Source organism: Daucus carota, chromosome 3 (genome assembly GCF_001625215.2).
Source record: "Daucus carota subsp. sativus chromosome 3, DH1 v3.0, whole genome shotgun sequence".
Classification (NCBI taxonomy): Eukaryota; Viridiplantae; Streptophyta; class Magnoliopsida; order Apiales; family Apiaceae; genus Daucus; species Daucus carota.
In genome coordinates, this window is record NC_030383.2 from 6382696 (window position 1) to 6400865 (window position 18170).

Here is an 18170-nt window from a genome sequence, read left to right on the forward strand (position 1 = left end):
ATATATCTTCCCAAATCTCTCATCATGTCGACTACTATATATATCTGTCAAATGGGTGATTCTCTACATTATTATCTCCCGTTTCTATTATGATTTGTTTCATTTACTTTTAACTCCACGAGGATATCGACTTTGGAGGAGAGTATGGCAGGTAATTATTTATGTATCTCCCCATCCGTACGTGTTGCTGCGTAAAGCTGATATATATCAGAAGCTTTCAGTGCAGTGCGATGGGATGGTTAGAGCATTTCCAATGGTTGTCACCTTTAAGGGGTGTCAATTTTGACACATAACTCAAAATATTATTTTTTATGTTCACATTTTTTCAAATCATTTTTAGCACTCTTCTTTTAAAATACACTCCAATGATTGGCACTCCAATGCCAACTTTATTAATAGAGAAATAATATTTTATGTACTAATAGGACCACAAATCTATATTTTATGTATTATTGGAGCACAAATGAAGATGACACCCTATTTTATGGGTTGTCAACTTTTGGCACCCCAAAGTGGCATCCATGCCAACTCACTTGGCATCCCAACATCTCCGGTGAGGGTGCTAACAAGAGTGCTGGTCCATGTCATGCCACATGACATTGACTCCCCTCTTGGCACATCTCATTGGAGAGGCTCTTACTACCTACAGAGATGTCGCTCACTGTAGGGCATGATTAAATCTAGATTGCGACCTTGCATTTAATTAAATAAAATTATGTTATACACATATATAAAAAGTTAACCAACAAGTCAGAATAGCTAGCTAGCGAGTAAAGATAAATTTTCAATTTAGAACTATCTTCATTTTGCCAAAGTAGATTCAGTGTTTTTAACATGCAAGACACTAGCTTTGGCTACAAACGTTTCTTTTATATTAGCAGTATATATTGTTCTCGTGACCCCATGCAAATGCAAGGCTTTATCGTTTTAAACTATATATGCAGCCATGCTGGTCAGAGGACAGTCGGATTGTGAAAAACAGAATGTACGAAACAATGGAGTCTCCACTCGAGAATCGAGATAAACAATCGAGAAACAGTAGTAGTAGACTAGTAGTAACACATGGATCACGGGCTCCCTTTCATTTATGACCAGTATGTTCAACCACTTTTCAAAAACAACCAGTTTGTTTTCAAGTTTTCAAAACTAACCAGCTTAATTGATTTGAGTCCAAACTCAAAAAAAAAACAAGCTTGGGGCGCCTCTGGGGAGGGCGACCCATGCTAAACACCTAGGTCACCCCTACCAAGGACGACCCGCATGTGGATGAACATTTGTCATGGATATGTTACTACTGTCTGAAATGAAAAGGGAAAATTGGACTTCTCGTGAAGAATCGGAGTTGAAATGGAGAGTTTTAATGGAGGTGAAGTGTTCATTACCTATATTTTCTCTATCAACTTTATACGATCATATAGTAGTATTTCTGAATCATATTTTCAAGATCAATCTTATTTTATATATTATATTTAATCATGTTTCAAAAAAAATATTATATTTAATCAATGTAATAAATGTGACTATAAATTGTTTTTATCGTCCCGTTTTAGTTGTCACAATTATCTTTTTATTGGTCAAATTAATTAATTATTGATCAAAAAATTATAAGTCACTCTTACATTATTTTAAGAAACTGAAAATTACATATTAAAGTAGATTAAAAATTATTTTTCATGACATAATTTTTTATTTTATCAATTAATAATATCTTAATAAATTTCAGTCAAATTTTGATCAATTTGACACGTCAAATAAAATATGACAACACGAAGGGAGTAAAATTCTTACAAATATTAAATTTTTTAAAAATGATATGTAGTTTGAAAAAAGTAAGTCTGCGGAAGAAGACAACAAGTCTTGGAGACAAGATGGGGGAAAGTGTTGAAATGGAGGTGGGCTACTAGATACTTATGTAATAAATGTGATTGTAAATGAAAATCTTTTCTTAATATTTTAATTCAAATATTATATTTAAATTTTTTAATATTGTAGTTACAATATTATATTTATATTTTAATTATGATATATTCTATGATTTTCTTTCGATTTATTTATATATTTTTTATATATTAATTCAAATTTTATATTTATATATTAATTCGAATATTATATGTTATTATTTCAAATATTAATTGTTTGAATATTATATGTTATTGTTTTGAATATTCAAAGTTGAATATCGGTTTAATATATTAATTTTTACTACTAAATATAATATTCAAATTAATATATTAAACCTATATAAAAATTTGAATATTATATGTTATTATTTTGAATAACATTAATATATTCAAATACCGTCAAAAAAAATTGTTTGAGATTAAATCAAAAAAGCGCCTAAACATGAGGGATGCAAAGTGTCAATCACTCTTTAAATTATGATATTTTTTCAGTAAGTTATTATTTTTTAAGTTATAGTGTAGATTTGTTCTATATTTAAATTATAATATTTTTTATTTTAAATTAGATTTACATTTTAAGCTGTTTCCACTTAAGTTGATTAGGTGTTTTATAAATGTGAACTTAAAACCTGCATGCTAAATTTTGAATATATAAAGAACTCTACCGCCAAAACACCAGCAAAAAAAAAACATGAGAAACAGTAAACAAGAGTATAGAAAAAAGAAGTAAAGGAGAGTTGTCACCGTATGGGTCGCCCTCTGCAAGAGCGTCCTCTGCAAGAGCGTCCCTCCCTTCTCCAAAATTCTAATTTGGGTCGCCCGAACTTGAAATAATTAAACGGGTTAGTTTTGAAAACTCGAAAAAAAGTTTGTTATTTTTGAAAAATGGTTGAACATATTGGTTATAAATGAAAGGGAGCCTGGATCATGCATGATTGCAAGCTTGCAACTTCAGTTCATCATAAACAAAATTAAAAGCGAGTCCAAAGTGTTTAATCCTCATACGCTGATGATTTAAACGAATAGAGGATTATATATATATGTAACAACTAAAATATTTATATAAAAACTCTCATAATAACTAGCTGCAGCTTTGTAACTCATTTAATTAATCTTATGAATTGGATGAATGTGCATGGTGGTACAAATTGTTATTAGTGTTCAGCATAGCATAACATGAGATCTTAAGAGGTTTAGGGTTCAGTGTAATATAAGACCACTAGATCTGTGGTCTGCGGAGATCCAGCGCGCAGATGGAATCACAAGCCTGGGTTCAAAAGTACTCAGAGACTACAAATTCAATATTAGCATATACATGACGAAAAAGTTCATGGTTTTGTGTCAACGATGACTATAAGTGTATATGGTCATTTGCAACGGACTACGTACTTTATTTATTTATTTCTGTACTCGATACTCGTAGATAAGTTATATCATATATACAAAAACCGTAACAAGGATTTCTTTCGTCTAATAAAGTTTATCATCTAACCGAAAGATACGTAAGTATCTCCGGATGTTTAGATGATAATACTTTAAAATCCGAAAAACAAAACCCATAAAATTTTTTTCCATGATCCTGAAAATCAAAACAAGTAAAGAGAAATATAAGAATAATAAATTAATTGAGTAGAAAACGTATATAGCAGGGGAAAAAATAAATCCAATTATGAAATATAAATCTTGACAAAAACATAACATCTTAATTAAAATGGAACTGTAAACGTAATTAAGCTAGCTTTTTTCCGGGGGAGAAAATTTAATATGGAACTGAAATAAAATTTGATGGATCGATCACATAATAATTCTCATTAAGAAATGGATCTTGTGTGCATAACAAATCAATTTCCTAACCTAAAATCAGGAATTAGTGAAGATATTACTATGAACCTTGTTTGGACATTTTTTTTTTATATTTTAATAAGACACATTAGTCATTTTCAATGAGGTTCGTTATAATCATTGGTTAATTTAAATTTATAAGACATTATGTAAAATTTGCTGAACTTGTAAGACATTGAGCTTCAATGGTATTGATTATATTGGTTGGCTATAATTTAAATGGTATTGACTATATTGGTTGGCTATAATTTAAAAATAGTATGTTATTAATATTTTAGATTGTTAAAATTAAATATATCAGTTCAATATGATAATAAATTATGTGCAATTTTCCTACAAATTTCTTACAGACTTATAGAGGTTCGACGAATATAGTTATCCTAGGAGGTTGGCTAAAATTATAGACGTGGTTGGAATGTGAGTTTTTCGAGAGGTCGACTACTCTTTATTTTTGGTATGCTAACTCACATTTTAGCTAAGAGTTTTTAATGGTGGATATGCTCTTAGAGCAGCTTCAACGGTGTTGGCTATAATCGATGGCTAAATTGCACCCGTAACATATTATGTAAAATTTGCTGAATCTGTAAGACATATACTTTAATGGTATTGGCTATATTGGTTGATTATAATTTAAAAATAGTATGTTATTAATATTTTAAATTGTTAAAATAGAATATATCAGTTAAATATGATAATAAATGATGTGTAATCTTCCTATAGATTTCTTACAGACCTATAAAGATTCGACAAAAATAGTCATTTATATGAGGTTGACTAATATTATAGACAACAGATTCATGTGGTTGAAGTGTGATTTTTTCAAGAAGTTGACTAAATTTTTTATAATATATATGGTAGGCCAACTCACTTTTTAGCTAAAGGTTGTGTGTGGTTGGAGATGTTTTAACAAGTTTGAAGCCATGCATCAGGATTCCATACATTGCGTTTATATTATACTAGCTTATAACCCGTGCAATGCACGGGCGGTTAACATATTTGTTATTTTATCGTATATATTTTAAATTTACATAATTTTATTGTAGAAATAAATTTATGATAGAATAATGTGATTAAATAAATGTTTTATTTAACAGTTGGATAAATTCTTCATAGTTAAACCCGTCAAATGTCTAATTAAAAATTAGGTTAAACATATATATTTTAATAAGAATGTTAAAATATTTTCGTTTACATGTTATAATTCAAGGAGGCCGATATAAATTAACCGATCAACCTTTTGATATTTCGTTTAATAATTAATAATATGATATAAAACATATTATAATTTAAAGAGACGCATGAAACTAAATACCGACCCATCATACTAACCTAAATTTAATGTTTTGGTTTAATAGATAATAAAAAATATACTATAACATGTTATAAAAATATTATTAAAAAATAATGTTATTAATGTATTTTGGTTGAATAATATCACATGTTATTTATTAATAATTATATTTAATGATATTATATTTTTATATATATGGCGCCCGTGTTAATTGTAAAAGCTCGGTTATTTTGAACCAAATTAAAAAATAAATAATTGGTTATATAGATAGGCCCAGAATAATTGGTTACATAGACATGCACTTATTTTGGCCCAAGTACTGAACTACTAAACTTTTAATATTTCGGCTTTAAAAGGATTATTATTGGTTATATGGATACGCCTGTATTTTTTTTTTTTTTAACGTAGGAACCCGCAGCCGCTACCCTTTGGGTGCGCACAAGGTAAACCCACGAGCTCACGCAATTCAGAAGGCATAATCTCAAAATTCTGCTCCCTTCGGGAGTGGAACCTGTGACCAAGAGGATACTTGTCCCCTCTTTAACCAGCTGAACCAACCCTTGCGGGCAATACGCCCGTATTTTGGCCCAAATTAAAAAGAATAATGACTTATATAGATAGGCCCAGAATAATTGGTTATATAGATAGGCCCGTGTTTTGGCCCAAGTATTGAACTACTAAACTTTTAATATTTCGGCTTTAAAAGGATTATTAATTGGTTATATAGATACGCCAGTATTTTGGCCCAAATTAAAAAAAAATAATTAGTTACATAGATAGGCCCAGAATAATTGATTATATAGATAGGCATTGGTCGGTCGGTACGCGGGCTTTATATGGACTTTTATAATTAGCGGGTTTCAAACAAAATTAGTGGCCTTCAAACAAAAAGTTTGATCGGTCGGTACGCGGGCTTTTATATGGACTTTTATAATTAGCGGGTTTCAAACAAAATTAGTGGGCTTCAAACAAAAAGTTTGATCTGTCGGTACGCGGGCTTTTATATTGACTTTTATAGTTAGCGGTCTATAAAAAAAGTTAGTGGGCTTTAAACAAAATATAAATATTGCGGTCTATAAAAAAAGTCAGTGGGCTTCAAACAAAATATAAATAAATCAATATATAAAACAAATATACGATCAAAACATAAAACAAATATAAAACCGATAGGCCCAGAATAATTGATTATATAGATAGGCCCGTGTTTTGGCCCAAGTACCGACCGACCGACCAAACTTTTAATGTTTCGGCTTTAATAGTATAGTATAGATTCGATAGAATTTCACCAATTATTCCATCTTCAATTTTTTTATTCTGATAATTATCAGAAATTTGATTTTGCAAACAAATCAACAGAATTAACATTTAATTACATGTAGACAAGGGTATATAAAAAATGGAACAATATTAATAGAATGAAAAGGAATTATATTCTGCTTAATCTTTCTCTTAAAAACATGCCAATATAAAGGAAGCCGGATCACAGGACCATTATTTTCAATATAAATTTATGACCTTGTGTCTAATAATTAGAGCTATAACAGCATTTTCAATCAGAATCTTTAATTAAAAATTATTATAATATATTATAAATAAAAATATATAGAAATTATATAAAAAAACTCAATTTTATATTCTTCTTCTCTTAATGTGGGCTACAGACATATAAGAAATCATTAAGGATATTCTATATCATTAATTATTATTTAAGTGATATATTATATTTATAAGAATTTAAAATACCGACAACATTCTATTTTTAAAAAATAGATTACTAATATATCAAATATCACCGAAATTAATATTTTACTGGTTACGCAATGTCTTAAGATTTCAACAAATTTTACACAATATCCTCCGGCTCCAATTTAGTCGGTCCATTGAAAATACTTTAATTTAGCTAATGAAATCATCATATATAATTGGTAAACTTCACTTCTTTGGGACATTCAAGATCAGTCGGTATTTCAATGGATGGAAGAGAATATAGGATAGCATGCATGTTATATAATGGGAGGGAGATTACGCCTAAGTTGTCTGTGAAATTGTATTGTTGTGCATCCCGTGATTGTACATTCATTTTTATGCAAAGTTCTGATGGTGATCGCACTGTTAGATGCCTCTTACTTTTGCATCTATTTCTCCTTGTCTGGACCACTGCCTTTTCTGTTAGCTTCTCTTCCTCTCTTCCTGTTCATAGTAAAACATGGTTACGTCTCGCTCAGAATCTACATATCACTATATCAGGGCTTAAATTAATCACATTTAACAACTACTGGTTTCTCTTTGAAAACGCAAGAAGCCTGTACAGCTGGACTAGCCCGCAGCATTCTAAGCACAATTTTCACCGTCTCAGAAAATAAATTGTGCATTATAACACATACTTGTACTAAGCTCGGTGTGCAAGTTGAACTAAATCCAAAAACTCTCCTTCACTGAAATCTACACTCTTAAATTTTAAGATACCTCTACTCAATTTATAATTTACAAATTAATCATAGTAGCTAGAATTCAAAACATATTAATCAAATTGAATAATAATTTATAAAATATCGGAATGTCTAACCTGTGCCCTCAGGGCGCACAGGATAAGTCATAATTACCATCATTAAGTGTTCTTTTGACTTGCATCAGTATCAGTGTATGTGTATATAGACTAATTATATACTCCCTCCGTCTCAATTTATAGGTCCATTTTGAAAATAAATTTTGTCCCAAAACACTTGTCCCTCTCTTCTTTCAATACAAATTTATCTACATATTAATTGTGAATTTTTTGAAACTCAACATTATTTTCATTTCTCAATACACTAAATCCCTATATTTATTGTGATTTTTTTGAAATTCAACGATATTCTCACTTATCAATGCACTAATTAATGATACATGAGATAAGATTCTATTTAATCAACTTTTTTCTTAATATGCGTGTTTATTCCAAAATGGACCTATAAATTGAGACGGATGGAGTATCTATTTATAACTTATCTTTCAAATTTTATACTTATGACAAAATATTATTTTATTTCAAAAAATGTGGGGATTATAAGATATTTTTTTTATTAAATTTTAATCGAGTATAAAACAAATTTTAATTGATCTAAACCCACAAATAATAACAAGCCCCCCTGCATATACATTAATTTTCTAATTAAAATCAGCCTCCTAACTGAATCAGCCAATTTTATATTTAATAACAAATTTATGATTTTTTTTATTATTTTAATATTATTAAATAATATAAATGTAATACAATACAAAAGTAAATGAAAAATCAAGTTTTCTTGATAGATGTGAACATTTGAATTTTCTAATCAGTAATTAATACATTAACAATGGTACTAATGCACTGTGCATGAAAACAAGATACAATAAATGTCCTAAACCTGTGCCCTGAGGTTAGACAAACCCATAAAATATACACCGTTCAAATCCGAAGAGCGGATATTGAAATTCCGAATATTTGATTAAATCAAAATCGGAATTAAAAAAATTAGTCACAGGATACGTAGTCGTATTATACAATAAATGTTTCTTTTTGCAGAAAATTGTTATCACTGCTATTTAAATTCCTTTTACTTGCTCTGTTTGGTGTTAAAACTATTTTAACACTGCCCATCCCCCTCTCTTCTATTATTGTTTTGATTATTCTTTATGATTAGATTCGAATCCGTTTGGAACCTACGAATAAGCCATCATTGTTCTTTCTTTGGTAGATTTAGCGTCTATAGGTGTATATATTTGTTTATGGTCGACCTCTGGAAAGTCCAAAGAAACCACTCATCCTCACGGGGACTAATGACCATAACGACAGTTATGTCAGCTGGCCATGAGGATCCGCAAGACATTTCATGGTCACAGTCCATACATACTATTTTAGCTGTACATGTCATTTCCATGTGAAAAATTATAAGAAACCCGTAAATTTAAGAACGGTCCCTTTCTCTCACCGCGAGTGTTTGGTTGAAGTGACTCAGAATCCGTATACGGAAAATTTTGTAACAGGGAGAAGGTAATTATGAGATGAAAATATATACTAAAAATCAAAGGATTTATATTTTAAAAAACAAAACGAGTATAAATCAGGCTTAGCCGAAGTGTTGTCAGACTTTCTTTAGTTTTTTCAGCAAATTTTGAATCCAATTTTATAAACTACTGTTTGATCACGTCTAGTTTGTTACAAAATTATTCCATATTTCCCTACAACTCATATTCTTACACTTCTAGTGCTATAAGCCTGTAAATTGTAAATTAGGAATGTCAAAAAAAATCCGAAAATTCCGATATCTTATTGGACTTCTCTAAGCACCTAGACGAACTTAAATTTCAGGATTAGTTATCAGCCATCTATCGTTGAGATATTGGAATCAGTAATGTTTTGACGATGATTCAGAAAGAATCCGGCATAGACAAAAAGTCTTGAACATAAAATGTGGGATAACATATTTTAAGCCAACATAGATATGGAGGCAGCGCCGAGAGGGGATAAATTAAGACTAAGGCTAAACTTTAGAAACATCACAGATTCACAGCTCATTCTACAGGCCAAATAATCAATTACTGTTACTAAGAGTAACAAAAATGTCTCCTATCCACTTATTGATTAACAAAAGAATAAAATTCCTGCGGTGTTGAAATCACAAGCAGGCCAAAAGAATTCCTCACAGGTCTCACAACTTTATTCCCCATAGACACAGACAATACAAATGTATAGACATGTCTCCCTGATTATATATTCAAAAAATTAATCACCCTAACTCTTAAAATTACACAACATATAATACATATCTGACTATCCTCCCAATCTCGGATGCCAAAACTAATTACAACTTTTGAGTAGTCCTCTGTGTACTTGACGAAAGAACAGGTTCTTAATTGTTTGTTGTCTACCTTAGTCCTGTATAAGGATTGTAGTACTGAACAGGCATACCAGGAGGATGGGAGTATGCATTACCACCATAGGGACTGGCAAAGGGGTTTTGGGCCTGTTGTTGTTGGGGATTCATCATCATCATCATCTGCTGTTGTTGTTGCTGTTGCTGCAACATAAAAGCCGACTGCTGCTGGTTCATGGCTGCCATCTGCACAGAATGTGGTGCTGCAATATTGTTGGAAGCATAGAATGGGTCATATGCTGTTTGCGGCATCATGAAATTGGCCATTTGAGGTTGTTCCCACGGGTTGGAACTGACATTCTGGTTGCTTCTTACGATTGCGTCATCGTATAGGCTGTCCAGTGTAAGCTTGTCTAAGCCTCCAGCCTTTTTTTGGCAAAAATAATCACTTCAGTTCAGAGTAATACACCTTTAAACTTAATCTACTGAACACAATGTCAACAGTTCTCAAATAAAGTGAAAAAATTCAAATAATTTCCTTTCAGTTAAAAGGAGTGAAAACAGGGTGGCCATTGGTTCATTTAACCTGATTTGTGAATATTTCTGCATTAGTCAATCTTTGATCCACTAAATCTCACAAGTTTAAACTAAAATCAATACATCATGCTCTTTCCATCTTCCAATTAAAATTAGTTTAATACAGATGTTAATATGATAATAAAGACTATACTTTCTTCAGTCTCTGTTTTTATTTTCTAATTTTTATTCAATTCGCCCTTCCATAAAACTCCACACACCAAGGAAGCATAGTTCACTAAATTTAGGGCCACTTCACTTTTTAAAAGACACTCATGACATCCTTCCCATACTTGTTCAATAACAGAATTCAATGCAAACAGAAAATAGAAGGAATTGAAAATAATTGCAGAAACTTACCAGCTTGCTTGAAGCCACAGCACTCTCATTCGAGCTTGGAGCAGTAACAAGTGCTAATTCCCATCCTGTTGCTCCATTCGCCAGATCTAGTCCAGTTGTAGTTGGTTGGTTGTCTTCACATGACACAATCATCAAAAAGTACACATATCTTTCAATATAACTAACACGATAACTGAAATATTGAATACAGGAAATATTTTGTTGCATTTATATAAGTTCGAATGGCCAAATGACTAATAAAGAATAACTAATAAGAAAATTCTATATGTAGGAAAAAGCTATATTAATTAGTAGACTTCCAAACATTTAGAAATTTTAAATTCTCAGTAACATAAATTTTACAAGGAGACTCACCAACTGGTACAATAGCCAAAGCCAGAGCATTCTTTTCATCTAAAGAAGCGGACTCTGGAACAGGATCATCCAGACCCTGGCAACAAAAACATGCAATACCATACAAGACATGTCATAAAACCCATGATATATTTCACCGGAGAACTAAAGAGTTATAAAAAAAATATACCAGCAAATCCGGTGGTTGAACAGCAGGAGTTTCCACTTTAACTGCTTCAGGTTCAGGCGGAGGTGGGGATGGTGGACGTTTTTCCTGCACTTCAGGATCTTTCTCATACTCAATCGCTAGGATTACCTTTGGAGCATCGATTGCCTGCATTTGCCAAATATTACAGCTAAATAAATTACAGATACTTAAGTTGGCAATTAATTTTAAACAAGAAAGTACCATCTTACCGGATACAGTACTTATAATTTTAAAGTTCATGTAATGCCTTATATATTTTACCCGTAATAACGTTTACTCAGCTAACTTGTCAATAACTAACATCGGAAATGCTATTTTACGTGAACTGACAACTAAAAACTAAAGTTAATGTAAAACCTACATAGCATTCAACCAATAAATAAGTTGCAAACAATTCACAATTAGTATACAAGAACAATTTCCCCTTGACCTTAAAAAATCATAAACACTGCCAAAAATAATAATATTGTTCTCAGTTATCTAGGAAAAATATAATTTTATAGAGAGAGAATCATTGAACGACATCAGTATTCCTTTATTAGTTCACATGTTATTATAAGGGAATCTGTTCCCAATAAGAAAACAAAAATACAATTACTAACTAACAGAAAATAAGGTAAAGATCATATAAGTTACATTTATATTTAAACTTATTATATGTTGACAATATAATAGAGGATATTGATTTATAACTCCGCACTTTACCGATTAAGCTCCAACAATGCAGTTTCAAGGTTGTAAACATATAATGTTATACGCTAGAGCTTAATTGGTAAGGGGTGAACCTTACTTATCAGTTCTCTAATAAAAATTAATAACATGATTAGTTTCTGATGAATCCAAATTATGAAAAATAATTATATAGCAAACAAGCTAAAATATATAATCAAAACTACGAAACCCATAACAAAAATAACATAATATTGACTTGCAAACACTATAATAAAATTGACATTCTTTAAAGCTATATTTTAAGAATACAATTTATATATTAAGAAGAAAAATAATTGATAATAAGATAATTAATTTGAGTTAAATTCTTAACATATATCTTACATAATAAAATTCAACAAACTAACATCACAACTATTGTAATGCCTATGTAGGCCCAATCACTGCTCATGTCAAGATAAAGAATCAGTTTGCATACCAAGTCCTTGCGAGCAGTTGAAGCACGAGGAGCTTCTCGCACATACTCCTCCATTGCTTGTAGAAATGATGCAGGTGGCTTCATTTATCAGAAATTTAAAGTTTAGACATTGCTTTAATTAGACGAGAAAAAAAAATCACAAAATTAACCAAACTTGTGATTTGCACCCCAATAATACCCTACCTGCTCGATTTTAGTGAACCTTTCACCGCGTCCAACATCAACACTTTTACATATTTCATAAAACTCTGACAGTCTCTCTGCCTGAATATTTGGCACAATAAATTTCCCTTAATTACTTAGGATAGTAACTCAATATATTTATCTTTTGGAGGGAGAGTTGAGAGGACAAGATGATTTTGACATATATACCTGCTGCCCTGCCCTCCTGTAGATATCCAAAGCTTTGAGAGCATCTTGTCGGTTCATCTCAAAGAACTGTTAAGAAAAGCATGGCATTAAGTGTATTTGAAGATGAACAGAAGTTTTAAATTCATAGTCAGAGTCATAGCGTACGACAGACCTTGTCAACCATATTAACTGTGCCATCTGTTATGGCATTATATATTTTGATACTTTCTGAAGCAACCTGTAGTAGTAAAATATAATAAACAAAAAAATGCAAATTAGGATGAGTTACAGCAAAAAGCTAAAATAAGGATTACTGCTTATAGTTACTAACCATAGAAAGTGCTAGCTGAATCACAAAGTTATGGACTGCTGCTCCTTGTGGCTGCATTAATGTTTCAATATTACCTTATTATCATTACTCCATAATACAAGGAAAAATATAGAAATTTAAGTAAGCCCAATAGGGGAACTGAAAGAACATAAACACCAATGCGCAGAAATTATTGGTATGAAGCAGTGTGAAGCAATTGATCAGGACTGATGACTAGACTAACTTCTAAGCAGAAGAATACTGTATACCTGACAGCCTAAAACACGGAAGAGGAGCTGCTGCAAAGCTGGTAATTGATCAAGCAACTCAGGAGTATCCAAGTCTTTAGTTCTCTGCACAACCAAATCATCATCAGCAGAGGAAATTGATAGAGCATCTTGGATCTACGACAGTCTTACCAGAAAATTTACAGGGGAACAAGCACTCTTATAGAGATAATTACGTAGAGAAAGAGGACTGGAACATAACACCTTAACTTTAGTGATTATAGAAAATGGTTGCTCAACTCAACCTCAGGATTGTTAGTCAAAGATTTTGATTCAGTATAGTGATATTGAGACACTGGACAACGATAATAAATGCTAAGAGTTTCTTGGAACCGTTTTACAGCATTAAAACACCTCTTACTATGTAGAAAACAAATAAAATTAATTGGACCTTTTAGGTGCACTACGGAACACATCCATGATTATGTACTATTTTGCAAGAGCATGTGGACGTGTATACAGGAAACACCTCAGAAGGGGGGTGGGTAAATTTTCTTAATATATCTCCAAAATCATCCTAGAACTCAGTAGGTTGCGAGATAGTAGTGATTACTTTGCCCAAAGAAAAATGAAAAGGAAGTTAAAAGTGTACCGGACGATCTGTTTCCACATCATGTTTCAACACCCGGAAACATTCCATCCGCTCTTCCAAAAATAATGCATAAGTGCGAACCCATGCAGAATAATCCCATGCTGAACAGAGAAGATCAAAACTTAACATTCGCCTTTATATCTAAACCTCCTTTTATAGTCCAAAAGACTTGATATCAAATATTGTTTTCTTACCATTAGGACCAGAGTCGTCTTTAAAGTGAGCCATGTTGAGTATATGCCCTCTGCTCCTGCCATAATTTATAAGCTCTTCCTGGAATGTGGGGTCCACTTCCCTCAAAGCTCGATGAATGACAATTAAAGTTTTCAAGGCAACCTAGTTGGGACAAGGATTTAATAAAGAATTGTTGCAGTTGAATCACACAATTTACAGCATCTGAATTCTGAAGTATGTTTCAAGTTATTAATATCAGCAGTATTAGAAGTTCAATATAGACAGCAATCCAATCTGATTTCCTGATGAGTTAAACATATCAAAACAATATACACTTTTCCCATATCCTTTTATATTTCATTATTTTGGCATGTTACATATCTTTTAAAGCATCATAATTTTGAAGTACATGGGGAAGAGGGGTGAGGATTAGAACCCATGGCCATAAGTGATGAGTCCATGATCTTTTAGCCATCAGGGGAAGGGGTAGTATAAGCGGTGTGGGAGTACTTGTTTAAAACCATGACCTTTTTATGTGCAGGAAAGGGGTGGGGATGAGCCTTTCCCACTTGGTCCTGGATCAAGAACATGAAATTTATTGGCCAAACTTGACTAGTGGTGAGGTTTATTAACAAATTTTCTAATTTGAACAAATTACTGGTCTAAATTGTTGAACGGGAGGATGCTATGACAAGTACATAACTAGATAACAACATAGTTAGGATATAATATATTCTACTCAGTAATAGCCTTTCAAGGCTCCTTGAGAAATAAAACCTTGTAATGCCTAAGGTAAACCCAATGGCCACTACAGTTTAAGAAGGTAATTCTGACATGAATAAGCTCTACAGTTTCTGCAGTACGAGATCACATGCATACCATTTTCATTTGACTAATACAATCATCTCTTACCATTGAAAATGTTTCAATAGAGTCATTGACCCAGACAAACACATAGAGTAAGGTTTTAACAAATATATAAGAGCATCTCCAAGAGCCTCCTTGTTGGCTCTTAAATATAATATAAAAAATGTGACTCTTAGTAATTTAGGACAAAGTTAAGAGTGTAAACTCCAACAATTCTCTCTATATCTCTTCTCTATTTCATATTTTATTCATATATTGGGCTCCACTATAACAAAAGAAAGGGAAAGATGGAGGTTGATTGGAGGGAATGATTTTTTTATTGTGAAAAAATGAGTTAGGAGCCATGTGGTGGCTCTTAACTTTGAGGAGAGAGGAGAGAGAAACAAGAGGCTCTTAAGATTTAAGAGCCACTTAAGAGTCTCTTGGAGCAACATTTTGCTTCTCCCTCCTCAAATCTCAACTTAGGAGCCTAAATGAAGAGCCTCTTGGAGATGCTCTAATACCTCTACAAATCATAAAATATTCTAGTATATTAATAAAAAGAACTCCGATTCATGCCACAACTAAATTATAGTGCCCGAGTTTATTTCATGATTGTTCTTTGTGCTAGTGTATATTATTTAGGGAAGAACTCATACCGCCCAATTATGTGTCCTCGATAAGCGTCTTGCAAGAGCATGAATGCAGTATGCAACATCGGCACGAGGCCTTGTAGCAGAGATGGCAGCAAAAATAGCTGCAACAAACAACACACTTAAGTCTGTTAGCTACTTAGTTTCCATTTCAATAGGAGAGTGCACAATTTGAGCAAGTATACATAATACAGGTCTACTTTCGCATCAAACTGAAATCACTTGCCTCTAATGTGCCTTTCTTTTGCAGGGCGCTCCACATGATTAGTTGCTTTAACAATGTTGATGTCCAACTCCTGCAGTATATATCCAAATTCCAAATGGAACAAATATTAGAAGTACAAAAACACAAGAGCTAATTGGGAAGTGAAAAAATACCTAACCTTATAGTCACTATTCACTTTAGCCAAATTGACAGTTGTTGTATCCTTGATAGCTCCAAGTGCTTTTCTCAAACTACTCTGTGTTCCACCTCCCGACATTTTTGCTCTAAATTACAAAAATCTGCAACACGCAGATCAAATCCCTGTAATCAAGTACAAGCTCATCGATTATCAACAAGAACAATTAATTTTTAAATTTGAATACAGGTCCTGTCTTCTAGATGAAGAAATACATACAGACAAACTCTAATCCTACCAACGAGGCGTTTGTTTTACCTAAAAAGTAACTTACAGAATAGAACAAGTCAACCAATAATTTTCGTCCTTTGCCAAGTTTTCAGCTTACAGCTTCAAACTTACTTAAGTTCAATTTTAAATACAAAGGAGGATTTCACCTTGAGTTCATAGAAACTTGCAAAATATCAATATTACCTTCACCGTATTTGACTAACTTTAAAGTTGTATATTATTGATTAAACTTTAAAAAAAAGACTTGTGAACCAATGAAGTTGTTTTTTTAACATTACCAGGCAAAATCTAACTTAAGTGGTTCAGAATTCTCGCAGATCAAATGAATACTTACAAATTACACAAACTATTAAATTGATTTGATAACAAGCAATCGCAACATCAGGAGTTGACTAACACCTTCAAATTCAAGCAAGTAATCAACACTACAACAAAGCTAAGGTTCTAATTGATGATCAACAATCAACAATTTATGAGAACACATATATACACAATTTCACCAAATCAAACACAACTAGTACACAATTCTCCACATATAATCAGAATCAGGATATTAATGTAAAACAATAACAAAAGTAAAAAGTAACAACAGCTGCACAATTATGACTTGAATAAATACATAATCAATAATCAAAGATGAAACGAACCTGCAAATAGAACTATGTATAAGTATATTGTAACAGTGGTTGTAGCTGAGAGAGAGGGAGAGAGAGAGAGAGAAAAAAAAGGGGAGAGAGAGGGGGGGGGGGGATTTCACCGAAGAAAAGTCTGGGAAGAAAAATAAATAATGAGAATTCGTATTTGGTTGGCCGTCGGCATCACAATCACTATATATACAGCTTACGACATTATTTGTAATTTCGATTTAAATATAGTTTACACTCTCTTTATGTAGCTGTAGCCTGTGTGTATATGTATATTTGTTTCGAATGGAATTATATGCACGATGTATGCATATAAAGACAGTGTGTGTAATGTCGGTGCCAGGTACATTTACATAATTGCCATTTGACGTGTTTATTCAATTTTAGGTGAGTGAAATGGGTTGTAGAATATTGACCTTGGAAATGATTAGGCTTCGCTATTACTATGTTTGTGTGTTCGAGTAACTTAAGATTAAAAAATTAACTATTGCTTATTCCAAAAAATATATATATACGTCTTCAACATAAAAAAATTCTTAACTTAAAAGTTTAGTTAACATACTCTTCTATTTGGATTATAGTCGCTTAATTTTTTACACGCATTTTTACTTCTATTTCAATTTATAGTCGCTTGATTTTTTTATACGCACTTTTAAGAATTTTGACCACATACATAAAATTATTATTGGGTCCTCCATTTTTCATTTTATTATAAATATAATATTTTTTTTAGTTAAAAATTGATAAAAGATATTATAATGCTGAACTAAAATTTGTCAAATTCACTTCAATATATTACATATTTTACAACATATACACAGAGAGAGGATCCAACTCCTATAAATTTTTTCCTTAAAACATACTCCCTCCGTCCTTTACATTTCAAGACTTACCAAAAATAGTAAATTGGTCCCACCACTTCCCAACTAACTTTTCTTCCCTCTTCACACTACTTTTACTTACTTTTCACACTACTTTTACTCCACTAACTCTCTTTTATACATTAAAAATTAATGGGCCCCACCATTTCACCCACTTTTCTTTCTCTTTCCCACTACTTTATACATATTTCTTAACCTCCGTGCCCAAACCAAACGTAAAGAATTGGCTGGGACGGAGGGAGTAAAACTTTATGCTATCAATGGCTCATCCTACATTCCCCAATGCGGTCCCTGCACTTTCTCA

At 32.0% G+C, this 18170-nt stretch overlaps 1 protein-coding gene across 2 annotated transcripts; it reads right to left on the reverse strand.

Moving 5' to 3' along the window:
- Positions 1-9570: 9570 nt before the first annotated feature.
- LOC108214755 (putative clathrin assembly protein At5g35200) lies at positions 9571-17178 on the reverse strand. Of its 2 annotated transcripts, none has more exons than XM_017386923.2 (16): positions 16989-17178; positions 16093-16235; positions 15936-16005; positions 15716-15813; positions 14231-14372; positions 14037-14137; positions 13427-13510; positions 13179-13229; positions 13020-13085; positions 12869-12934; positions 12680-12760; positions 12497-12574; positions 11329-11472; positions 11160-11235; positions 10806-10918; positions 9571-10295 (listed from the first exon to the last, which is right to left on the reverse strand). In XM_017386923.2, the coding sequence occupies exons 2-16, from the start codon at positions 16189-16191 to the stop codon at positions 9921-9923; spliced, it is 1644 nt and encodes a 547-aa protein (XP_017242412.1). In that variant the 5' UTR covers positions 16192-16235; positions 16989-17178; the 3' UTR covers positions 9571-9920. The 2 variants fall into 2 exon arrangements, with proteins under 2 accessions (XP_017242412.1, XP_017242415.1); XM_017386926.2 differs by having other exon boundaries at positions 16093-16213; positions 16989-17144.
- Positions 17179-18170: the final 992 nt, after the last annotated feature.

Excerpts from the sequence above, each read along its gene's own strand:
- LOC108214755 (XM_017386923.2), bottom strand. The coding sequence starts at position 16,191 with ATGTCGGGAGGTGGAACACAGAGTAGTTTGAGAAAAGCACTTGGAGCT. Across the intron at positions 16,006-16,092 it reads AAGTGAATAGTGACTATAAG|GAGTTGGACATCAACATTGT; the intron begins GTTAGGTATTTT and ends TATATACTGCAG. Across the intron at positions 11,473-12,496 it reads CAACTGCTCGCAAGGACTTG|GCAATCGATGCTCCAAAGGT; the intron begins GTATGCAAACTG and ends TGGCAAATGCAG.